This window comes from Parasteatoda tepidariorum, chromosome 9 (assembly GCF_982258835.1).
Source record: "Parasteatoda tepidariorum strain Cologne lab strain chromosome 9, Ptep-v5.0, whole genome shotgun sequence".
NCBI lineage: Eukaryota > Metazoa > Arthropoda > Arachnida > Araneae > Theridiidae > Parasteatoda > Parasteatoda tepidariorum.
This window is the reverse complement of record NC_141763.1, coordinates 102,753,354-102,780,817: the sequence shown is the minus strand read 5'-3', so window position 1 is coordinate 102,780,817 and position 27,464 is coordinate 102,753,354. Positions and strand designations below refer to the sequence as shown.

The following is a 27,464-nucleotide window of genomic DNA, read 5'->3' as shown; positions in this document are numbered from 1 at the left end:
GTCTCTACCTAACACATTAGCATAGAATTCGAAAACCGTTATAGGGTTGCTAATGTTTTGATTTCATTAAAATTCGTTAGTTTGCCCCACGCTTTCTTTTCCGCCAACACATTTGAATGAGTAGGGCTAAGAAAAGGAGCCTCGGCATTAAATTTTATCAATTAATATCCAATACATGGATTCCTTAACTTTCCTTGGCGAAAACTATGCTGACATTCACATGAGACTCGTATATTTGATTTCTTGGTGGACGTAGGTATACAGGTGGACTTATCCGGGCCGCTTCTCCAAATTTGTAATTCGATAATGCATGTTTATATTAAAAATTGAGATTAATCTTTACTTTGGAGCTCCACACAAATTTCAAAATATAAAGTATTTATTACAATTTGATTCTTTATTAAGCAATTTATGATTTTTGTAAAATAATTGCTAGCCTGCATCCGTCTGGAATAAAATATGGACAGTAAGGATTTTTTACATAATCATCGAATCTCTTCAACAAATAATAATTTCTTCCTCAAACCACTAAGTTTATGCTTCTTAAAGCTATTTTAATCTTATGTTGATGTATCAGGAACCACTCTATTCACTTTTTTGTTCAAGAAATATGTTAAAATGAATTTCATTAATTAAATGAAATCACATTTTGGGTAGTTACATCTGCCTCAAAATTTGGACAAGATTCGAATTTTGTGCCATCTGTTCCATAAAATGCTTCCAATAAAAAAAACATAGAGACATCAAACTGTTCAAGGTTGTTAAAAAGCACGAGTTTTACACGAAAAAATTAAGCTCTTTAATTGGATATCTGCAAGTGGCGTCATTGTAGGTAAATTGTGGTATTTATTTGAGTAGTTTTCGATTCAGAAGCCTATCAGGTTCGACACAAATGCGTGACGTCGCTTACAGGTATCCAATTAAGTCTTATTTAAATCACATGGTTAGACGTAATCACTTTGCTTCTTTTCAAATTGCAAGTACCCAATTGTGGACCGAAATGTTGGACATTGCTGAATTGATATCTAGTTGTTTCGTTTTGGTGATTGGAATTGGCTGTCCAGATCATGCAATTCAGCCTCGTTAGACTTTTTTGTTGAGGCTCTTTGGAATCTAAAGTGTTCCACAATTTCACGGTTACAGATGTTTTGATGACTAAATTATAGTACTATATGAATAAAATTAATCAACATTTATTCTAAATAGTCATCGACATGTTTGAAAAAAGAGTATATTATAAGACAACAAAATCTTCTCCATTACCCAATGTGCTGCACACATCCCTTTATACCGTGTAGTTAAGGAATTAATATAAAAATTCACAGTTTTAATTAAAAGCATGCAATTTCTATCAAAATTACATCTTACATGGAACTTAGAATACAAATATCCAATTGCCTTTAAATAATAAATTACATTTATTATTTTAAGGCATTTTAATGCTTTAATATAGGTTATTTTATGTTGAAAGCTAAGACTAGTAGCACTCAGCTTTAAATAACTGGTTTTGTATACAAGGCACTTTATACATTCTCTTAATAAATCTATTTTTAAAAAATAAGTAAACCTATATTGACTCACTTTCCTTTGAGTTATATACAATTAATAGGCTATAATAGAAAACATAAATGTTGTAACCAAACACTAAATCTAAGAAAACAATGTCATTAATGCAATTTTTTTTAATACTCTATTCATAGGAATTGAAGAAGGTAGTTAGCACTAAAGAAAAGAAAATGAAACGTGAGCAATACCATGACAATATGTGTTATTTTAATGAAAAGATAAAAGCTTAGTATCTGAATATGCTACAAAACTAATTAAATTATGACTTCAGCATGGCTGCCTCTGTTATCCTTACAGTAAGTAATTGAATGGGCTTAAAGCAAAATGGTAGCAATTTTACGCTTTATTCAATTATTTTTCACTCAGAGCAATTATTTTAAGCTTTAAAACTTAATAATTGAATTGACGGGGAATTTTACGTCAGGGAATAACTTTCAACACTCAAATTATTGTTGTCACATTTTCAGACAGTTTAAACTATTTCGGACAGTAAAAAAAAATTATAATGATATTTATAAAAGAGATAAACTATTTCTCTTCAGCTGCTCGTTTTTTTCTTTGGAAATAGTTTATGTCTTAAAAAACTATTTCATTTAGTTGACACATTGCTTTTAATATTTGGAAAAAAAACTGCTTGTAGATTTATTTTTCATTTGTTGAGGTGTTTTCATGAAATAAAACTTTTATACCTAATATTTAATTTAAATGAAACGTTTATGCCTAGGGAAAATATTTTTAAAAAATTTTTTTTTCATTTCGTTGGTGCAGGTGAAAAAGTAGTCAAACCAAAATCACCAATAAAATAAATAAATAAACTTTTGTATAAAATAAATAAATAAAGTTAATTAAAATAAATGAACAAAATATAAATATAATAAATAAATAAATAATATAAATAAAATAGAATTTATTTCTGCCAACAAAGTGGAGAAGATACTATTTTAAAATTTCTCATTCAGACTTTTTCTTTTTAAATTTCTCATTTAGATTTAAGTACAAAATCATAAGCTTAAAAATTAAAGCAAATTTAGTAAAACTAAAGTTTATGTTTATATTTAACCAGATATTGCATTAATTTAACTGTTTTTCAAATGAGTATATAGTATATTTAAAACAAGAGACAAGACAAAAATCCTTTTACTGTGCATGAACATAAAAGTTTTTAAGCTTGATAAAGTATTACTGACTTAATAACTGATGCACTTTAAACTAACCTGTTCATCACTTTCTTTGAATTTTTTATTTGTTTACAAAATAAAAATAAATTGAACCATTTTTTACGAATAATTTGAGCTTGGGGATAAAAAAGAATAAATTTCTTGGTATCCTCCCAAAAAATTTACTTCAAATACAAAAAGTATAAACAAGAAAATGTGCAATGACAGGTATTCGATGGTATGTTACCTCACATTGCGTAAATATTTTATTTGACGATTCAATTTTAATTGCACAATAGATTGTTTTAAGATGTCTTAAATTAAAAATTACTGAAATGATGCTTCGAGGGACTCAGGTGAAGTATATTTCACAAACACAAAAACATTTTCTCTCAAAAAGGTAGTTAACAATTAGTTACTAACATAATAGCATAATTACTAACAATTAGTTACTAACATACCTTCGTTGAAACTATATTCGCTTCATTCATTATTTTTTTCTTTTCCGGTAGCAGTCAGGTGACCATACGTTTGGCATTTTTCAATAAAAATAAAACATTTTCTTCGGAAGTTTCACGATTAAAAGATTTATTCTAACAAGTTTGAATAAAAGCAAATTATGTCATCAATTTCGCTACATTAAAACAATTATCAGTTATTAAAAGTTTATTTTTGCATACACATGTTTAAGATAGTTAATTAAAATACTCAATTCAGATATTATAATAAGGAAAGATAAACTGAATGTTTAACTAAGATTTATACTTATTATTTCAACCATTTCAAGTTTGCTTTTAGAAAAAGCATTTGTCCAATTAAATGAGAATTTGAAAAAGAATGCGAAAAGCGTTTATATGCCTTTTAAGAAATAAAAGAATATCAAATATAAATAATTCTTTGTTAGGAATAAATATGGAATGAAACATACAATAAAATATTATAAACTTTGAAAGGGAATAATGCAGCAAAGGAATTTTCGAAAATGAAAACGATCATTGAATATCAATGAAATGTGCTTAATTAATTACATTTAGGTTGTTTTTTTTAATAGAATAACAAAAGTTGCTAAAAACAAATATCTTTCAGCGCATTTTGCAATTATGTTAGTGATGTAAGATAAAAAATCGTCGTTTTCTTGCATTTTTGAGGTCCAAATTTTAGTTAACTTCGTTTCTTTTCTCTATTCAATGCAGAAGTCCATTATAAAAAATTTTGTTGAACAATTTTTTAATATAGTGTTGATAAATTTTTTCATGCGCAGATGGCTATAAACGTGATGCAATACTACAACACATTGGGAATTTTCCCCAATACGCATAAGACAACTTACAATTTTATAACCATCAAGCTTTTATCTAATACTTCTTTTATTTTTAATTTGTTGAATAAAAAATTAGTAAAAAGTCAAATTGATAAGAAAACTCCATGAAAACCTTTTTGCTCTTATGCGATTAATTATAAATAAATAAAACTTGGCTTTCGATTATTTTTTTAAATTTGTTCATAACCTGTGTCCTTGTAAATTTAAATTAAAAATTGTTATAAATTTTTAAAAAAATGAATGAAAGCTTTTTTTTTTACCTCTTCTATTACAGTGCCTCTTACTTTATTTTAATTTTTAAATAATTCATAAAGAAGAAATTTTCTCAAAAACTCTTTGCTTTTATTTTTTGTGAAAATACAAGAGAATAATAATTTAAAGAAGCTTCAAATATGCACCAAACATTTAATAACAGCATATTTTCTTTGAACTGACTTATATTCTGACATTTTAAACTTAAGTAAAAAATAACATTGGATGAAAAAAAAATGTAAAAAATATTGTTTAAAATATCCCTGAGAAACTCACTTTTTAATGAAAAATAATCTCCAAGGATTTTACCTGTCATCGAAGCCTTTCAGTGTAACATTTAAGCTTATTTGGTAGCACTTCATTAAAAAAATTTTTGTCCCTTCTATTTTGTGGTTAGGGTAATTACGTGACGCAAAATATTCACTTGGATAATAATTACTCATGATACTAGTTTCGAAATATGAGAGGAAAAAAAAAGATGGAAAAGACAAGAATCTATCGTGCTCTAACGAATGAGTAATGATGGAAACGACTCCTGGTGGCCTCTTTAGCAATTATCGATCACTTCCCGGCATGCCCTTGGTGAAGGTCTCGTGATCCCGTTAGGTACCAGGTGGCAAGGTCTATGTGAATTTGTTATTGTGTAGGATCCTTACTGCTTGGTTTTGAAACTTTTGTTTTATTCTTTCGTATTTTTAGAGTGAGAATAATCAATATGAGTTAAAAACGAGAGATTCATTCATGAACTGAGAAAAAAAAAAGAATTTTTTTCCATCCAAAACAGAGTTAAATTTTTGTAAGTGTGGATTCTTTATTGCAGAAATTCATTAAAAATGCACAGAAAGCATTTTCAAGTATTTTTTCATGAGATCATTTCGAAAGAGTCAAACGTGAGTTGAGAAGCAAAATCCTCGTCAAACAATTTGTCTAGATTTTGAACTGAAAAACAGAAGATTTCTAAATTTGAACTTATATTCTAAGAGCTGTGTAATTTTTACTTTGAAATTTTAAAAACATATTTTGAAGCTTAAAAAAAAAAAATTTTTATAATATTCCCTTTCAATCATATTGTTTAAGGGAAGTTTTCTGAAAACGAATTAAGGGGATTCATTAAATCATGTTACGTAATTCTGCCCCACTAACAGGGGGAGCTGATACCAGTTATAAATAATTTAAAAAATCACTCATGTAGTGTGTATGAAAAGGAATTTCAGGAAGGACTCATAAATACACCCTCAATTTATCATATTTACATTATGATAAGTTTTGCAAATATGATAGGATACAATATATTAAGTTGATACAGTAACTAAATTTATTGTTATCAAAATTTAGGTACTTTGATTATTCATCACCCCAACATCAGTTGCATCACCACAACAAGCCATTCACATAATTGTATTGCATAAATTTTACAAAGTGTGTTGTTCTTTTCTCTCTTTCAGAAATTTTTGAGAGTTTCTGAACTACAACAACCATCAAACTTATTCTAGTGCTAAGTTGAGCCATATTATTGTACTTCTTAAACATGATGACACGATACTATGGTTCACTTTGTATGCAAATATCTTTTAAAATTAATCCTTAATCCTTATTAAAATTGAAATAACGTTACTTCGTATTATGATTCGTGGAGCAGATGTTATGGTTTCATAGTTGGCCTAATTTTCTGAGAGTATGTACCCTCTTTACCTCCTTCGAACCTTACGGGATATGTCCCATTAGACGGTTCAAGTAGACTGTTGGGCTGAATAGATCCCATTTTAACGTCAGGTTTTCACATCGTTGTCTTTTCAACTTCTCTCCTTCCATTTGAATGATTGGCAGCACTTCAAAGACTGTCATGGTGACGTGGCTTTAAAGAAACCATATATTTTTGGCGATTTACGTATTCAGAGCGGAAAATAATTGAAATTGAGATGAGAAAAAGTGTGTGTTATAATATAAGCATTATTTCTGTCTTTTTAAGTTGTTTTGAATCTTAATTTGCATGTTTTTAAAAGATCAACTGTTTCAGTTGGAAACTGGGGGATTCACTTAAAAACATCAATGGACATCAATACACCAGACACTACATCAAAGGAAAAAAAGTCCAACTCTTCGAATACGAAACTAACGAGGGAAACTGCTAGGTTCGGTACGCTGTACCAGAAAAGCAACTTACAAGGTGAGAAACATACTCAGATGTGGGAGAGCGTCATTTGAACTGAGATCCAGCGTATGCGCATAAGAAGCAAAGTGACAGGAGGTACGTCACGCCTGAACCGGTTGTTGGACAACTTTCCGCCAACAGCCATTTCTTAATCTTATATCAAAATGTGTTAGATGATATAAATGTATTCTCAAAGAAATATCTTAATGAATATTACGGTACTGTTTATCAATAGCGTAAAAATACAAAACAACCCAACGATTAAAAAAAAAAGGAAAACTTTTTTTCTTCACCCCAAAGCTTCCCAGTATTGGTTAGGAAGAGAGGAGGGTGTAAATATGTTTCAAGAACCTCTGCTGTAGTGCTACTAAATGCTGTTTTTTCCTTTACACAAAGGGACCGCACCTCACCTTGGGGGACTGGTTTGCATTACATCAATGAAATCTTCCCCCATGTATATTCTTTGGCTTAACTGCAAGAAGTGAGTCCAGATTTTATTTAAAAAAACTTATTTTTAAGGTTATCAATGGTAGTAAAAAAAAATATTCTGCCAAACGACATGTTATACTTTTTCAATAAAAAAATAAGAAATCAGTCTTGAAAGGGTTCATCAAGAATTAAGCTACTCATTTACTTAAGAAAAGTTAGTAAGACGATGAAGTGTCTGATGAAAAGTTTAATACTATTTTGGAAATGAACATTTCTTCCGTACTATAGAATTCTAGAATAGCACATCGTAAAACTTCTATGAATACTCATCACACGCTTTAAATACCAGTCACAAATTTTATTTTAAAAATATAAGCGACTTCTTTATGGAGGCGATGAATACCAAGTATGCTTAAAATAACTGGAACAGCAATTCTCTCTGGACACTCGCCAAGGATTGAATACTCTTTGTTTGCAGGACAGCGCCTGATACTTGGCTCTGAAAAACTTTATTTTCTTTTGAAGTTGCTTTTAAATTAAATATATAAATTTTAACTTCTGAGTTATCTTTTAAATAAATGATGAAGCTCAAAAAGTAAGGTGTGAAAGAGCTAGCGTGGTAGATGTCTACCAGATTACATTTGTTCAATCTTTGAAAGCTGGACATACGAATATTTGGGGATAGTAACTTAAGCGCAACAAGAACAAATATGTTCCATAAATAGATTATAATGAGAAAATACTTAAAGCTTTAAAGTAGAATATATATATATATATATATATATATATATATATATATATATATATATATATATATATATATATATATATATATATATATATATATATATATATATATATATATATATATTCTACTGTATTCCTTTTCCGCCGGTGCCAACGTTCGCTTTGTTTTATTTACGCTACTATCTCTCTTAAACGGTGAATCGACCAATGATTGCCGCTAAAAATGTCACATGCCAAATCTAGCTGAGGTGGCTCAACATATGGAGCTTTTAAGAACGGAAACTGAAATAACCAGAGAGCATCAGCTGCGGCAATCTCATACTATTAAGCTAGGCAGAAGTGAGTAGTCTTTGTCGATAGATCTCTATTTTAGTATTTTGTCGAAAGCGCTTTTTTTCACGAATTTATATATTACGAATTTATTTGACGAGTTTTGATTTATATCCCGAATTATACTATAGCACATTTCTAATAGGTTTAACGAATTACATGTCATTTATTTGAATTCAAATTTATTTTAATGACTTAGTATTTACTAAAAAAATGTAATTTTTTAAAAAAAAAACTTTTTTATATGGATTTGAATGATTGTTTTGAATTCTTAGAATTTTGTGCATTCGCAATGTACCTAAGTTAGTAGCGAGCGAAGCGCGCTTGGTTTGCGAAGCAAACCATATAAGATTGCGTAGCAATTTCCGGGGGTTGGCGAGCGTCAGCGAGCAGGGGGCGCAGCCCACCATATATATATATATATATATATATATATATAAATAAATACAAGAAAACACTAAGAAAGTTAAAAAAAACAATAAGTAACATTTATTGCGCTTAAGCTGCAAGTAAACAGCACTCATTAGATAAGTTCAAAATGAAGAATAAAACAAAGAAAAATTATAGACATAAGAAAAAAAGGGGTGGGAAATAATAAGTAAAAAAACAACAAACAACATTTTATTAAAAAAAAAAAAAAAAAAAAGTGAAATGTTAATTAAAAAACCGGAAAAAAAGCCGGAATAAAAAAGATATAATCTTTTCTTCAGCCCACACAATTATATCCGCTAAACAGAGTGCTTTCTGATATTGTATCAATAAAGCCAAAGCAAAATATATTAATACAATAGTGTGAGCAGCACTCAAAAAAAAAATTTTTATAAAATAATTACATAAAAATAGATCATAAAAAGTAAATATAACATGTAAAAACAGATAATAAAATAAAATAAAAATAAAAAATAAAAGAAAAAGAAAAAACATTAAAAAGGGGGGACTATAAAGCGAGTAGCAAAATCATAACAACTTACATGGACAGTTATTTTTCAAGAATGATTTAAAAATGTTTTCGCAGAAAGATTGCCAGATTACAAAATATGAAAACAAAAGATGAAAACAAAAGCGCAAATTGAGTGTAACAAAAGGGTTCTAAAGTGTTGTTCTTACTGCACTGCTGAAGTGATTTGTTATTCTGAGTTTTGATTTGTTAGTTACCAAGGATGGGCCCGAAATGAATGTGCACAAGGTAATATTATACTGGATAATTTTAAAAATTGATCATAAATAGTTTTAGAAGATAGATGTTTATTTAAGAAAAAATATAAAATAGAAAAGAGAAACATAAATTGCCTGCTTTGCAAATAATTTTAGCCGCGGATTTGCACGATATGGATTAGCACATAGAAAAATTATTTAAATTATCAAAGAAAAAATTCCTTTCAATAGATAATTTTTAACACGGATTTGCCCGAAATGGATTTGCACATGGAAAAATTAACAGAGAAAAAACTTTTTAGCAGATAATTTTATCCACGGATTTGCCCGAAATGGATTTGCACATGGAAAAACTGTATAGATTAACAAGGGAAATTATTGAGCAAAGGAATTTTTAGTAAATAATTCTAACCACGGATTTGCCCGGAATGGATTTGCACATGGAAAGATTACATAAAATAACAAAGAAATTATTTAGTGAATAATTTTGGCAATGAATTTTGGCCTGAAATGGATTTGCACATGGGAAAATCATAAAAATTAACAAAAAAAATGTTTAGAAAATATATCCACCAAAATATACGATTAATTCAATGAACTATTGTATTAATATATTTTGCTTTGGCTTCATTGATACAATATCAGAAAGCACTCTGTTTAGCGGATATAATTGTGTGGGCTGAAGAAAAGATTATATCTTTTTTATTCCGGCTTTTTTTCCGGTTTTTTAATTAACATTTCACTTTTTTTTTTTTTTTTTTAAATAAAATGTTGTTTGTTGTTTTTTTACTTATTATTTCCCACCCCTTTTTTTCTTATGTCTATAATTTTTCTTTGTTTTATTCTTCATTTTGAACTTATATATATATATATATATATATATATATATATATATATATATATATATATATATATATATATATATATATATATATATATATATATATATGTATATATATATACATTTTAGTGTAAACAAAATAGCCATTTTTTAATAAATGCATTTTTATCAATAAAAAATATAAATTTAGAAAAAAAAAAAAAAGAATAAGGAAGTACAACAGAAAATATAGGATGGCATGGAAAAAGGGGGTACATAAATTGAAATAGGAAGGAAGTAATAGTTTAGAAAATTATTTGCTTAACGGTTGAAAAAAAGAATAGCTTTTTGAATGGCATTCCAATCCACTTTTTTTATAAATAAAATTTCTTGTATAGTTATTTATTGTTGGAATAATTCTCCATAATTATTTTTAAGTATCCCCAATCATCCCTCTGGAAAAACTACGAAATTTCTACAAAATTATTAGTTAGGTAACTGTTTTACAAGCAAATATGATATTCTGCTATTAAAATATTTCAATTGCCCCATATCACTCATACAGGGGATTCTGGCGGTACATGAATTTATGTGTGAAGCATTACCTTCTTCTTCTTCAAAGGCGCGACAGTCAGATGTGGATCCTTGTCTTCTTTTACCAGTTCATAATTTTAAGATCTTGCAAAAGGCAATCAATAGGACGCAATCCTCCACAAACATTATATGGTTCGTCCATAAAATCATTTTGACTCTTCTTCCATTGTGACGAGATGTACTGCCCACTTTATATTTTAACGAATTTCACAATCATCTCGAAAAGCTATGAATTATTTCTTCTATGACACTTTTTAAATACTTCGAGTATTTTCCTTCCAAAGTATTTTCTCTTATCCAGCATTTCCTTACCTTTCTGCGTCCGTGGCATAAGTTAGTAAAAGGAAAGAGTTGCCCAATTGCTTCACTTATGTTTATCAATCACATATTTGAATTTGTTTTGCCATTGTTGATGTAAGGCAAGGAGTGCGGTGTTTAAAGCTGATGAATTTTTTGTATACTTTTTATACTGTGTGTAATTCGGAAGAAGATTATTTCTATTAGATCAAGAGCTGCAATTTTCAGTAGTTTCTATCGAAGTACTAAGGATCTTTATCGAATTTCACATCATCTACATAAAGTAGATATCATAATATAAGTTATTCATAATGAATCTATAATTATGAATAATATTATAATGACGAAATTTGGTGTGGTTGCAATTGTATGGTATAATTGAAGATTATGATAAAATCAGGATCAGTATAAAAATAAACTGTTTATTTAGTAACAGTCGTAGAGCTCGAGATACAAAATTAAAGAATATTTTATGCAAAAGACTTTTTAAATGAAATAATAAATTTTATATAATTTTATATAAATTATAATAAATTTCATATAAATTATAATAAATTTTACATAATTTCATAAAATCTTATAAAATTTTATGACAGTAAAGACAGGTTAAGGTAGATAAATCCCCTATGACTAGTCTAATCAAAAGCCAAATTATAAGTGATTGAATTGTTGCAAACAGACTGTTAGGAGCATGGGAAGAGATCCATGGTCGTCGATTTATCTAAAGATAAATAGCCAAAACAAAGCCAACATCTAGTCAGCATTAAATTTGAAAAATAATTTGGGAAAAGCTGATCACCAAAAAGACTGTGAGAATTAGTATAACCCTGTAACTAAAACATTTTCGCGGTAAGAAATGAAGAGTCATAAATAGATTTTGCTTTCGATTGAGTCGCGACAGTGAATGAGTGAGCCTTACATTGGCTTTGAAATAAAAAGTTAGCCGTTACATTGTTTGTTAAGAAAAGAAAAAAATATTTTATATGCGCTTTTTATAAACCGTAATAAAAATTAAATAATTGGTTTAATTTAATAAAATTCGGTTAAGAATGATTTTAAAAAATACGTTTAAGAAATTAAAGAAAAGGCTAGGAAATATGTAATGCCTGTTGTCGCATCACAGATATTATTTCCACTTATTAAAAAGTATGCAGTAGTCACGTCTAGTTCATATTTGCATAAAGGATTCTAAAGGGTATGAATATGGCTATTTTCCACTTCAAACAAATTTTCTGGCATTGAATGTGTATAAACAATCATTTAATTTACTCCAAATTTGTGAAATCTGGAAATTGGGGCATTTTAAACCGTCTTCGTGCTTTGTTTGATACCATGGTAAGCAGTATTTCAACCAGTATCAAACAAATATAATTTTTTTAGATTTAAATGCTATTCAAACTTGGACGGATTAAGTTTATTTTGATGAATTATTTATCCATTCGCGTGTAATATTTTCAAACGCTTATTTGCATTTGAGCTTTAGTGCTTTGGCTCAGATGGGTCACTAGTATTTCTTCCATATATTTCTTTTTCTGACTCTCTAATTACGCGTAAAATAAATTTTGGTTCTTTTAAATTATAAAAAAAATCTAATTGTTGCTGAAAAAAACTATTAGATTATAGGAATTATATTTGCAATAAAATATAAAATAGAAAAAAATATTTTGAAATTTTTTTCATTCATATTCACAAATTTATCACTCAATAATTTTGTACGTAAAAGAAATTTCAATATTGAATGACTGTTTCTCTTAAATCTAAATGACTGCAAATTTGAAGCATTATTGTTTGGAAGTGAGCGGCGTCTGGAAGATTTTATCCTTAATGCAGAAAAAGACACCGATGTTTCATGTTGAAACTCATAACCTTAAATTATTAAAATACTAAATATAATATTTTTGACCTAAATTTATACGAAATAATAAAAAAGGGTTTGAAAAATGTGTTTAAAAAAATTCTACGTCAAAGGATTATAAAATCTGCTATTTTTAAACTACTTTTTAAAAAAGTTAATAAATTCTTAGCTAGCAAATTTTTCATGTTTAAAATGAAATGTAATAATACTTTTGGAAGAAGAAAAATATTTGTATATTGCTTCCATAAAGTAAATACATTTTCCGTAACATTTTCAAGACAAAGCAATTTAATTCAGTCCCAAGGCATCCTAAGAGATATGCATGGGACTAGCAGTAGCAACGATGTAAAAGTTGACTAAAATGTAAATAGAGTTTTGTAAATAGTGTATAAACTTCCGATGACCAGGAAAATTGGCGCCAATGAATCAAAATTGACACCTCCTGTTGCCTATTGCAACCAGTGCATAGTTAATGAGACTTCAAAAAAGCTAATTTATAAAATAAAAAAAAACATTGAAATCGATTTTTCAAGGCAAATGATTATTAAAATGTGTGGTCCAGTTTAGTTGCAAAAATAACTAAGGATAGAAGTACTTTAAATTCATTCTATTTCAACGAGAACAAAAAAAAAAGCTATTTCAATTACAAATCTTAAGAAAATAACTCCGTATTTGATATATAGTTTTTTTTGTTTGTCAAAACGCCGTGTTGTTTGGCACCCTATTTTAGTTTTGTGGAAAATGGCATCTTGCACAATTTTGTTGCTGTTTCTAACAGTAAACAAATCAAATATCAAGAAACGAAAACAACACCTCTTTATGTATCGATCCAAATTAAAAGGCATCTCTTGTAATTGGTTCATTTTATTATGGTACTTGTAAAACAGGCGAAGGGGGGTTTGTCAGGGAGTGCCTTTTCGAAAAGACAGCGCCCCTGCACTCATCATTGTAGAAGCTGCTCAAGGACACGCGATTCCGGGGAAATTGTTTTCGCCGTAATTAACGGCAGTTGTGAGCAACAACCATTAGACGCGGCTATTCGTTTGGAGCTCTGTAGTTTAACACGCAATGGTTGTCTATAATTAAATGACCAAAGAGCCAATGGAATGTCTGTCACACTAAATATTCTTCTTTCTTTTGAGGCTCGTTAAATTACTATTTCGTCTGTTTGGAATTTTACGCAACTATTGTCTGGAAGTTTAAAAATTATAAGTACTGGATACCACAAAAAATGTAATTTAACTCAACACTTTCTTCAATTTAATATCAACATTTTTATTTTATCACAAGAAAAGGTATGATGCAATTATGTGGGAAACAACAATTCTTCTAAACATGTACTGTTTGCAAAGTTTGAGCTATTCTGATTCTATTTTTAGGTTTTCTATTTAGACAACGGGAATAGGTTTTAGAGATGCAGCTCATTTTTTTTCCTGATGTCTTGGATTTGTAATTTTGTATTTAGACAACAAGAATAAGTTTTAGAAATGCAGCCCATTTTCTTCCATTTCTTGGTTTCGTCATTTTCCATTGAGACAGCGGGAATAGGTTTTCGAGATGCAATTCGTTTTCCTCGATTTCTTAATTTTGCAATTTTTCATTTCAACTGCAGGAATAGGTTTCCATTTTATTTTACCAACATTAAAATGCGAATCCATGTCTGATGAGTGGGTTTCAATATTCAGCACTGTAACTTTATAGTTTTGAATCTAACTCGCAAGACAAGGGAAGCTCTATATCAAGCATTGCAACAAACTCAATAACTACACCACATTTGCGTTACATAGAGTAGAAAACAACGAATGCCTTCTATAGCTTTCCCTGACAGAGGAATTCTAACCCATAAATCATCCATTGGAGATAACTTTACTTCAACACTGGGGTCGGTGTGAGCTAGAAGCCATCACTAGTATTTGAATCTCATTAGAAGGGAAGCTCTCTGTTCCTTGAGCCACCTCATCATGAAGTTGAATATACTCATTTCACAAGAATAGGTTTAATAGTTTCACAATCTTTTCTTTTTACGAGAAGTTTTTTGAAGTTAAAATTCCATATCCTTAAATCCATAATTTTCCAAACATTGGAAAGGGATATTAAGATCAAAACCATTGTAATCCACCAATAACTAATCTTGAACCCAATCCAGAAGACAAAGATATTCCTAGATAAAATAGTGGAAAAAATTTGCCTTCGTGGAAGACATTTTGATGGAACTAACCGTCACCATTTGCGTTACACGGAAAGGAAAACCACAGAAATCTCTCACTGTTAGTCTGATGGCAAGGGGACTCTAATCTATGAAACGTCTACCATTGAGGATATTTTACACCAGCACTGTGGTCTGTGTGGAATAATCATCGGGCAGCCATCTCTGGAATTCGAACACGGATCACCTCATTGGAAGCGAGTGCTCTATCCACTGAACCACCACAGCTCACATTATTATTTTAATTATTATTAGAGACATGTTTCGAAACAACCTATCATTTCTTACGTCGCAAAGCAATTGTTAAAAAAAAAAAACAATATAGTGACAACAGATATTTTAATAACAATAGAAAAATAGGGTACTTATCCATTTCGCCTACGCAAGTAAATTCGGCTATTTCATTCATTTATTTTTTTAAGCTTTTTGATTTTATTTTTGATTTTTATTTACTTAATTATTAAATAAATAAATTAAAACACATATGAATTTGTCCTTTTTTTTTATTGCCGACTTTATTGTTTTCGCCGGCAAAAAGGATAAGCACCAAAAATATCGGTTGTTCCGCAGTAAAAAGTTGCCACTTATTTTTCAAAATAAGCCATCACTGATCAGTTATAAAAGCGATGCAAAATCCATCTTTAAATACTAACTTGAAACATAAAAATCAATAATATATCATGCTCTATATTGCTTGAAAAAAAAATAGAAATTGAATTTAAAATAAACAAAACTCATATTGTTGATTGTAACGTCAACAGTTGGAATAATTTGAAAAAGAAAAAAATATATATATAATCATTTTACTTATTGAGATCGCTTTTTCTTCCTTCCTATAATTTTAACTCTTTTTTCCCCTACTCGTTGTTTTAAATGCGCGATAAATTTATTATGGAGATGATGCAACATTTATAGACATTGCTTACATTTATTTCCATTTTCCATTTTTACAACTTTATTTATGCCGTTAGAAATCAAATGTTTTCTCGAGCAGTTGTAATAAAAAAAAATAATCCTATGGATAAATTAATAGGAGGCGATCAAAAATTAAAATAATTTGAAATATGAAATTACATTGAATCTGTATTTCCTTTTCCGTGTATTTTTCGGTTTCCCCTTTTGGTTGTTTTGTGCGTGATAAATCTTTTGAGAAGGCAAAGCAACATTTACAGAAGTTTCAGACAAGTTCTTTTCACATTTTCAGCCTTAGGGATTTTATTCTGTTTAAAGTGACTGGGGTGAAAGGGAGGAGGAAGTTCTAAAAAGAAAAATTGTTAGAAAATTAAACAAGCTGTACATTTTTTTTTATTGTCTTACTTTATTTTCCACTGGTTCAAGTGTGATTGAGAGTTTTTTCTTGTTATTTCATTCATTTTTATTGTATTAGCCCGAACCACTAGCTTAATAAACGTTTTTTTTTTTTTTTTTTTTTTTTTTTTCTTTTTACTTTTTTTTTCCAGTTTTTTTGCAATTTCTTCAGAAATCGGATTTTCTGGTTGGCAATTGAATTAATTTAAATAAAATTTGACGAAATAATAGCTTTTAAAAGAAAAAAAACAACATTTGAAACCTGGAGTTTTGTCTCTTTTTTTACAGTTACATGAATATCCTTACCCTGTAGAGTATTATTCTTGTTTGGTTCAAAATAGGGTAGAAAATATTCTACCTAAATTTAAAGTCACAAAAATTTCATTAAAATTAATAACCAATAGACATGAATACTGAAATTTCTACAACCTTAAAAAATATCGTTGTAACTGTTTCTTATTATAAATTTCTTTTTTTTATATTTTAATTTGAAATTTTACAGTTTTCGATAATATGTTGAAAAAAATTGTCACTTAATGAAGGGTACATTGGATGATGATGAGCAGATGGACAACCCCTATTTTGAAATGGAGTCGTCGAGATCGAAAGATTAAGTCTTAACAATGTACATTAAACTTGAAATTAACCCATTACTTCACATTTCCTAAATTCTAGAGGGCTGAGCTCTAGTGATATCCAAAAAAAATTTTATTATAATTCTTTTTAAAAATTCATTTTTTGGTGTTTAAAAGTCAAAAATTTAGTTGCCTTATTGCAACCATCTTAGATAAGGGCAGGGATAACCTGGTTGGTAGGGCACAGGGCCCATGCACAAGAGGTCGTGGGTTCGATCCGCACCGTCCAAAGATTGCCCGTAAAGTAAGTGATGACTGATGCACATTAAATCTGTCGTGTCGCAAAGTCCTCCATGTTCCCATAACAAATCAATACCTGTGGGGTACTGATCCTGAAGTTTCCTTGTTCAAAATTACAAGGCTACGGTGTTGAACATTATTAAAAAAAGAGTTAATAACTGTTAATTTAAAATATTTGAACATTTTTACGTGTTTAGTTATGTGCGATTCTTCCCTCCTCATAACCTTCTTACAAAAGGATCATGAATTTGAATTCTCCGTCGAGCTAACGGAAGAAGTCTTTCGTGGTTTTCCTCTCCATGGAGTGCAAATCCGGGTTAGTTCGATCAGAAAGTTCTCCACGAATGCTAGCTTGTCCGAGTACTTGATCCGAGAGTTCCTTGATTTTTGTGTTGGGTTTAAAATGACAAGGCTATGGATTTGATAATTAATTGTCTTAAACTCAGAATTGGGTCGACTGTTCAACGCAGATTAAAAAATATAAAAATTATTGGAACTATATTTAAGAAAAGGCTCTCAAACCATTGAAGATCTTAGTACGATTTAAATCTGATCATTAGATCAAAAGTTACTTAAGGTGATTCATTTTTTACTTATTTTGCATGTTGTACTACGTAACTCTATTTTAAAATAAGTAACCAAAGGTTTAAAATTATCTAGGTTCAAATTCAATTGAATGCTGAAAAACAAATGGCATTTTTTTTTAAAAAATAATAAAAAACCGACAATGATCAATACAAACAATTTAATAATTTGAATCGTATAATTACCCTTAACATAAAAAATCTTAAAGCCAAATTTTAATTCTGATATCATATTATCTTTCTATAAAATTTCCCAATAAGTATAATTTGAAATGACAAATGGGAACCATTTAGATAATTGGTACAATTTGTACTCATAAGATGCGTAACATAGATAATGATTTATTAGTCCCACTGCACCTCATTTCTAACAAACAAAAGAACTCATTATTTGAAATCAATTATCTTAACTTACTCATCTTCGAAATATTTATTTTTCTTCTCAGAGCAATTTGGATTTGACCTTCTAACGTAACTACTAGTAGTAAAGTTGATGGCGATAGATGCTATGAAACTCTTTCAGTTATTTTCGACTTAATTTTATTATAATTGCTCCTTCAGTTTTTTGTTTTTATTTTACTTTGATGTTTTCATAATATTGAATCTTAAGCATATGAATGATGATCGTATTTAAGTAAGTAAGCGGTGTAATTAATAATACGAATAATATATTGTTGGAAAGAATAACTGAAATCACTAGCAGTTTGTCTAATTACATGCATAAAGCGTGAAAAAGTAATTAATTTGCACAGCTCACATCTAAAAGAAATAAGTATTGAAATAATATTGAAAAGAAGAAATAGTTCTATTCATTGATAACATATTAAAAGCGAATCAAAATAACTAATGAAAAACTTTTATTTCAAAATTAACAAAAATTTGAAATGTGTTCATATTATTGAATTTGCAACTAAGTTCTCATAATTTTTTCTTAATTTCAACATACCACATGCTTTTAAATGCTATGGGTATAATGTTTATAATCATTAAAACGAGCTTATTTTGTTGTCTCAAAATAATTTTTTTTCGTTCGTGATAATTTATGTTAATTTTCAGATCATTAAGGCGGACTATTAGATTGAGAAAAAATATCAATTGTGAAATTTTTTTCCTTTTCGTTTAATCAATATTCTAAGACAGAAAAGGCTGCTCGTGATATTTGTGTTAAGCATTAAGATCTAAAAAAACCGCTCTAGATTGGGATACAAGCTTGAAAATTGAAAATAGAATTGTTTACTCAAGGAAGCACTTTCTTCCAGTTGAGCTCAATAAACCAGTCCTCCCCTCACAACATTAGACTTAAACAAATATATATATATATATATATATATATATATATATATATATATATATATATATATATATATATATATATATATATATATATATATATATATATATATATATATATATATATATATATATATATATATATATATATATATATATATATATATATATATATATATATATATATATATATATATATATATATATATATATATATATATATATATATATATATATATATATATATATACTTAAATAAATAAATACACTTAAATAAATAAATACACTTAAATAAATAGTAGGATATTAAAATGAGTTAACTTTTTTAGCGCCTGTTGAATTTAAATAGAATGCCTTTTTGAATTTACTAAATGAGGACATTTTGTTTGAATTTCACCATTAAGTTAGTCAATGTATCTCTTATAAGTGGGTATTGCTATTTTGTCAAGTATCAATCATGACAACGTAGTTTTTTTTATGAAATTAACATTTCGTATGAACTTTTGAAGTCATTTGTTATGTTGAATGCCGTAAAGAGTATTTTAAACTTTTCTTTTATATCCCGGTTTGAAATCTGTATGGTTAATAAGAAGCCTATGAAGAAGTGTTTTCTTATTAAACAGATATTGGCAATAAATTTTTTTTCATCACTAAAACTGTGGCTTCCTCAAGAAACATTAGCTTACTAATTTCCTTACGTACGCAATTATTTTAAGAATAACCCTTTGTAAAAAAAAAACAAGAAAAGAAAGAATTATATAATGGAACTATATTTTAGGTAACTCAGCACATTTTTTTTCTCATTATAATTCTAATCACAATTTTAACAAAGCATGCATTTTGCCTATTTTCAGTTCAACGGCATTATCGTTTACTAACGAGATGTGCACGCATTTTGAAAGAACAAAGAGTCGGTATCATAAGAGGAATAAGAAATTAGATTTATCTGATTCAGAGCTAGTATGCAAATTTCAAAATATCGTGCAAAAAGACATGTTCAATAATTCATTTAAATAATGAACGTGTCTTATTATATGCAGCGAGAAAATGAGGGTTATTATGTTAACAAAGATTATATTATTTTTGCATTAAAATATAGTTAAAATAAAATAAATATACGAGATCAATACAGTTCTAAAAATATTTATAATTAAGTGGGAGGATCAGTCACTGCTAGCTACTCTCTCGTGATTAGTTCTCACTCATTATTTGCTTTTTTGTAAGAAACGATATTTTTCACAAAAGCAAAAAATAATCTGTTAAAAACTGCAATTACTGTAATTTATTGATAACAACAATTTGTTAATATGTTAATCTTAACGATATGAACAATTTCCTGGATTTTAAAAATAATCCTATGTACTCGAAAAAATTAAACTAGGAAATACATATTGTGTTACTCAATAAAAAAATAAATTAGAAGTAGTTTTACTCGTAAACGAGACTTGTGTCATTTGAATAGTTCAAATAAAAAACAATTCTCAATCACTCTTTAATTAAGTTATTTATTTTTTTTAAAAAATTCATTGTCATTATCAAGACCTGTCAACATCCTTTTCTCTCCATTTCTCCATCCTTTTCTCTCCATTTCTCTTTGTTATATTCGACATCATCAACTCTAGAGTGAACTTATAAAATAAAGAATTCAAGAGAGATAAATAAATTTCCCTACAACAATGAATAAAAAAATTGCAAAAAAAAGCTCTTAAAATTTCAAAAATTTACGAATAAATTGAGACTTCAAAAAAAAAAAGTTAAATAAAGGAAAACTCGAGTTAATTTCACGTATGAAAATAACACTATCATCACACCAAATTTTTACGTTGTAGTTAAAATTTCGTAAACTGTAAAGCGTCCTTCGTGGTATTTTTACAGTGAGTAATTTTCAAACGGATCTGTAAAAATTAAACATTTCTTATTCTATCATACTTCTTGAACTTTTTTAAACCCCTTCTTAATTTGAAGTGTCTAAGTCTTATACCTTTTGCGCAGAAAATAAAATGTTACGTAATACTTTGTAAAAGAATGAGAAAATAATGGTATAAAAAGGCACTTAAACTATACTTACTTTCGTGCAATTAAGAATTTCGACAAAAAAAATTCGCAGTAAGTTCATAAATAAAAATAGCCCTTTCGTGAATATTAAGTCAAAGAATATAGAAAGCAGAAAAATGTACAGCTCTTCGAATACGTGACTAAGGCGGGGAACTGGTACACTATAACAGAAAAACAACTTACAGGATGAGCAGCAGATTCAGAAAAGCATCATTTGAACTAAGAACCAGCGAAAACGCGAAAGAAGCAAAGTGAGAGAGTCACCGGTTGTTGGACAAATCTGCATACATGGCCTCCATTGAGAATAGAAACCCGAGCATTCACAATGGCTTTAACTATTGAGCCATCACAGATTAACAAATCATTTTTTATTTAAAAGTTTCTTTTCACTTTGAATTAAAGTTATCTTTAAATGAATAAACCTACCCTTCCTTCCCCAGGGACGAAGGTTCCACACTTCTGGCAGAAGTTCTTGCCGCAGTCTCCGCACATTTTGTTCGTTTCGGTGGCTAAATCAACCAACTGACACAGTGGACACAGCAACTGCGGGCAAATGTCGGTCTCGTCTTTCGCTCTGGAAAAACAATACATTTTTAATGAATCAAAGTTACAATATTATTATAATAAGTTTTTTAAAAAACTATATAAACTAATTTGGCTCAAACAAATTTTTAAATGAATATACTTAGGGATACTGCACATTCTCTAAAATATAAAAATGCACAAATGTAAAAAACATGGAAAAAATTACAGAACAAGAAAAAAGGGGAAAAAAAAGAAAAATAATAAGAAACCGGGGAAAAAATCCGAAAAAAAGGAAGAAAAAAATAATAAAAGTCCGGAAAATAAAATATATAATCCTTTCAGCAGCTCACACGATTATATCCGCAAAAAGGAGTGCTTTCTAATATTGTATCAATATAGCCAAAGCAAAATATATCAATACAATAGTGTGAGGAGCACTCAAAAAAATTTTTACAAAAAATTTACAACAAATAAAATAGAACACAATAAGTAAAAGTATCACGCAAAAACAAAAGATAAAGAAAAAACAGAATAAAACATGAAACGAAATCCATAAAGCGAGTTTCGAATTCAAATGAATTTACATGAACGGGAAATTTTTTAGGAATGATTTAAAATATTTTCGTAACAAGATTGCCAGATTGCAAAAAAGGAAAACAAAATCGCAAATTGAGGTAAAAGCGTAAACAGAGGGGTTTTGCATTAAAGTGCGTTCTTGCTGCATTACTGAAGTGCGCTTGATTTGTTAGTTACCAAGGATGGGCCCGAATATGGATGTGAGCAAGGTAATATTATACTGGATAACTTATAGAAGTTGACAGTAAATAATTTTTGAAAATTAACAGTTATTTAAGAAAAAAAAATTAATAGAAAAGAGAAAGAAACTTGAATTGCCTGTTTTACACATAATTTTAGCCACGGATTTGCCCGAAATGGATTTGCACATGGTAAAAATTACATAAATTAACAAAGAAATTTTTTAGTAAATTTATTTACTATAATATACAATTAACTAAATGATTTTATATAGAATTTAATTACTAAAGTTTGGTATTCATTGTTTTTTTTAATCAAATTTTGAAAGAGTTGGTCTATTTTTTTTTTCTTTTTTGAATAAATAAATATTGCTACATATTCTTTTAATTCTATTCATTTCATTAAAAATGCTATTTAAATAGATGTTCCTAGAAACATACGGATTACAAGTAATTAGTTTATTTATATTAAAATTAAAATAATTTCTTTTATCGTATAAATCAGCAAATTTCGAAATCGTTTACATCAGTTTTCTTCTTTTATAATACCCAAATCCAAGAAATTGAAATTAATATAATCATCATGATTACGAAACAAGATTAATTCCGCGGAGTAAATAGTATTTAATAAAATAGTATAATAATGAAACTTAAAGATAATTAAATCATCAATTAATCTAAAAACAAATTCAATATTAAGAGTATAATTTTTTACATAATAATGAAAAACCAAGTTAGCTAACAGAGATGAATATTTTGATCCTTGTGGTATTCCATCAAAAATATCCTTTCCATTGTAAAAATAATCATTGAAAAGGCAAAAATTAATTAGAATTTCCCAGTAATCGAAATCGCAATAAAGGATATTTTTAAAATCATAGTAATAATTCAAAAGGACATCTTTTAGTTAGTTTAGAAAGGGAAATGCTATTGAAATGATCCTGGAAATCAAAAGTCGCAATAGAATTAATTTATTATGCTTACCTAGTTAGGTAAGTATTAGATCCACATGTGATTGTTCTAAATTTTATAGGAATTTTATGAAATTTAGGACTGATAATTAAGCAAGGAAATTGTATATTGCTAATTTTAATTTTCAACCTCTTACATAAAGCTAAAATTCTTTTAACGACTCTGTCATTATTTAAATTACTAAGTTTAAAATTTTTACTATTTTTTAACTACGTATTTAAAATTTATTCCTTATTTATTAACTCCGCATTTGCGCTTTTGGTTTTATATTTTGCAATCTGTCAATCTTGTTACGAAAATATTTTAAAATATTTGAAAATTTCCCGTTCATGTAAATTCATTTGAATTCGCTATTCGCTTTATGGATTTCGCTTCATGTTTAATTCTGTTTCTTCTTTAGATTTTATTTTCTGTTTTTAAGTGATATTTTTACTTAATGTATTCTATTTTATTTGTTGTAAATTTTTTGTAAAACTTTTTTTGAGTGTTTCCCCACACTATTGTATTGATATATTTTTTTTGGCTACATTGATACAATATTTAAAAGCATTCTTCTTGACGGATATAATCGTGTGAGCTGATGAAAAGATTATATCTTTTATTTTCCAGATTTTTATCAATTTTCACCCTTTTTTTCGAATTTTTTTTCCGGTTTCTTATTATTTTTATTTTTATTATTTTTTTCCTATTTCTTTTTTATTTAGTATGCTATATATATATATATATATATATATATATATATATATATATATATATATATATATATATATATATATATATATATATATATATATATATATATATATATATATATATATATATATATACTCTAAATTTAAAACTACCTTTTCTGGATAAGTGTTGGGGAATCATTTTATTTAATTTTTTGTTATCCATTATTTTTAATGTCAAGAATCAGAATGCGTGAAAGAAAGCTGATTTATTTAGGACGTTTTTCTTCTCATTTTGTAACTTAAACCATCGTCCATAATAATTATTAAAGAAATTTTAAAATATGTTGACATTCAAATTGCATCTCAGAATGTAAAAATTCATTCATTTAATTTAAAAGATATTTAATGTTAAAAAAATATTTAAATGTTTAAAAGATATTTAATGTTCTGTAATTCCCATTTATCTGAAATATCATTTCTTTCCCAAACTCAAATACTTTACATTTAAAGTTTAGTACGCTAAGTTTCATACTGATTTTCATAAAGTTGTATACTTTTGTAAATTAATATTAAAATACTAATTTACAGGATTTATTTACAGGATTTAATCTAATTTGAATCAAATTTTTTGTAGGCAAGATTCTACGAAATTAATTGCGCAAAAAAACTAAGGGAAACCAGGAAATAGCTTTAGAATGTGGCATTCACTTACACCCAAATAGGATTTATGAAGTTTGCTTAGTAAAAATTAAAACTCTTATAACTTCTAAACTCATTTAGTTCATTGTAAAACAGCACGAAGGATCCAATACTGTCTATCTAACAATTTCGAATGCTTAAATGGGTGTTAATACAGAACTTTAATTGAAATCCATAAAAACTTTTATGACTTTTGAACTTTAAATTCAATCCACCAAATATTTAGGAATTTATATTTCACTTACCTAAGTAATGGTTTCTGACACGTAAATATATATAAATCATGACTTGTATATTTTTTATACTGAATACTTACCAAGTCCATAGTATCTTTTGAACTATTTATCCAATATATTTGGTTGTGGTGTTTTTGAATTAACAAATAAATGGGATAGAATATCTCACTTGACTAAATAACTATGCATAAACTTCACTTTCGATTCCCCTTATACTCCTCAGTAAATTCAAGATGGCGGCTAGCGTTCACCTCGTGGAAAGGGTCAAACTCTAGGTTTTCATCATATTGGGCACAAAGTTCAACTTTTTAAAAACAATTTCAAGCTTTCCTATTTATTGTTAAATATTAATTATTAGGCCTATTTATCCGTGTCAAAAAAAGTTCAATGCAGAATTATTGACAACCTTAAACCTTTACCAATATTAAAAACTTTTAATTTCGGATACATACATTGTTAGAAATTTCTCGGACAGATTGTTAAATAACAATTTATTTAATTTTCATTTTACCATATTCCAACAAAACCCAAATAACCGCTAATAAGAGGATAATCAAACTGTTAACTGTGAGAAAAACTGTTTAGTAACTGCTTTCACCAAATACGGTTAAAAAATCAGAATTTCATCGCACCAACTAAGCTCATCTAACGAAACCCCTGCAGCTGGGTACATATTATAGAAGAGGAAGAAAATGTGTGTATTTCATGACCAACAGAATGGGGGCTCTAGTCCCAGCGTTGACAACACCATATTTCCTCCATTCCTTTTTAATACATGAAAGGCTTCAGTACTTCCCAATTTGAGACCCTGGTCTGTTTGAAAAAGAAACTCTCATTCATGCATAGATGGCAAGCTGCTTAACTCGAAAAAGTCTATCATTTCTCATCTCTTACGATAGATGAATCAATCGCAAACACTAATTAAAACACTTTCCCCGGTTCATTTGATAAAACATAACTCAACCACAACCTAACTCCAATGCCTATTACCTAACAAAAAGCCTAGCTCTAACGTCCAGTTAAATTTATTTTTAACGGTTGCTAATTGTGAACGGTCAAAAAATATTGTACTTTTGTATTCATGTTTTTTGAATTATACTAGTTGTAAGCGGTTTCAAAATCGTAAAGGTTAGAAATGCTCTTTACCGTAAACTTTACGGTTAATTGGATGGGCAGACTTCTGCCAGTTATTTTACAGTAATTTTAGTATGAAAAATGTTAACAGTTTAGTTGAACATTCAGTTTTTGTCAATTTTAATATATGACGCTCTAATTAACTTATTTTTAACTAATTACGTTTCAATTTCTACAAATTTTTAATTCCTAATTAAAGTAAAGTTTGCCTTCATTATTTTTAACGAAGTGAAAGAATATACCAAACTTTATCCATCAATAAACGGCTATTAATGGTATACGCTTTAGACATTATTACTAAATTCCATCTCAGAGAAGGAAGTTTGTAAGAGCATCTGATGTATTAACTTGTCAATTTGATTCCTTCCGTCCATTAGTTTTGAATTATCGATTCTTTTCATTTTTTTTTTCCTGATGCAGAAACTTCAGTCAGTGAAGATGATTCTTTAAAAATGAAATTCTTCCTTATCTACATAGCAGCCCCCTCATCGATTCTCTGACGGCGATTGTTGCCATCGAGAAAAATAGTTGTTTTCCATTACTTTGTTGGAATGTTTCTTTTCCAATTTCTTTATGAATGCGATTGTTGTATTGAAAGGGAATGTAAGGAGTTTTTTTCTTACATTATTTTAAACAATTCAAAAGTCAACCTTTGACAAATAAATAAATATGTATAGACACAGTATTATGATTTTAATCTCTATCAACAAACAAGTTCAAGGATTTCAGCTTTTTATCTTGTTCTTTTAATTTAAATCTCGCTTACATTTTGAAAGACTTTAATATATATACGAACATTTCAATTTACATTTTCATGATAAATATTTTTAAACTAACAGCTGAATGCTATTCAACTCATTAACTCTTGGTGCAAAATAATTTTAAGCTGGTTTGAACAGGTAGACCTGTAATATCCACCTGAGAAACAGTTCGTGTTAGTTAACAATGAGCTCTGATGGTAACGTCTCATGCATGCACGATCATGAAACGTCTTATGCTTGTACTTTTTTTATTGCAACCTCTACACAAGTGCAGAAAAGAGTAGTGACGTAGATTTTAAGTCGAATTACGTTTAGCAGTCAATCGAGTTGCCATACCGCATTTGAACATGCGCATCCCAAATTATGCACTAAAGTGTTGCCGTCGGTACAACGTCCTAAGTTACGGATATGTGTGCAAATTACTAATTTTTAGCAGCGGATATCTGTGCAAATTACTAATTTTATTTAGCTCTCTCAAGCAATTAATGAGCTTCAATCTCAAAGGCAAACCTTTTTTACCAGCACAATACACTACTTTTCAGTTGCTGCTAAAAAATTAGTTATGTACAAACTGTCCTACTATTCCTTTGTTTGATTTACGATTTAAGCTTTATGTTCTTTACTTGAAATTCTATACTTGAACTTGTTCCTTTCTTCTCCACACTTGATCCGTATTTCTTCTTTGTTCGAATATCTATGCAATTTACGATTTAAC

At 28.4% G+C, this 27,464-nt stretch overlaps 1 protein-coding gene across 11 annotated transcripts in view; it reads right to left on the bottom strand.

The window, feature by feature from the left end:
- Window positions 1-27,464, bottom strand: part of LOC107436973 (uncharacterized) — a 272,773-nt gene that overhangs the window by 185,051 nt on the left and 60,258 nt on the right. For all 11 annotated transcript variants that reach the window (XR_011637865.2, XR_011637864.2, XR_011637861.2 and 8 more), the window contains exon 2: window positions 21,420-21,567. Coding sequence is in view for 3 of the 11 variants with exons in the window: in XM_043041297.3 (XP_042897231.1) it covers window positions 21,420-21,567 (148 nt within the window). In the remaining 8 variants the exon portion in view is untranslated. The remainder of the gene's footprint in view (window positions 1-21,419; window positions 21,568-27,464) is intronic.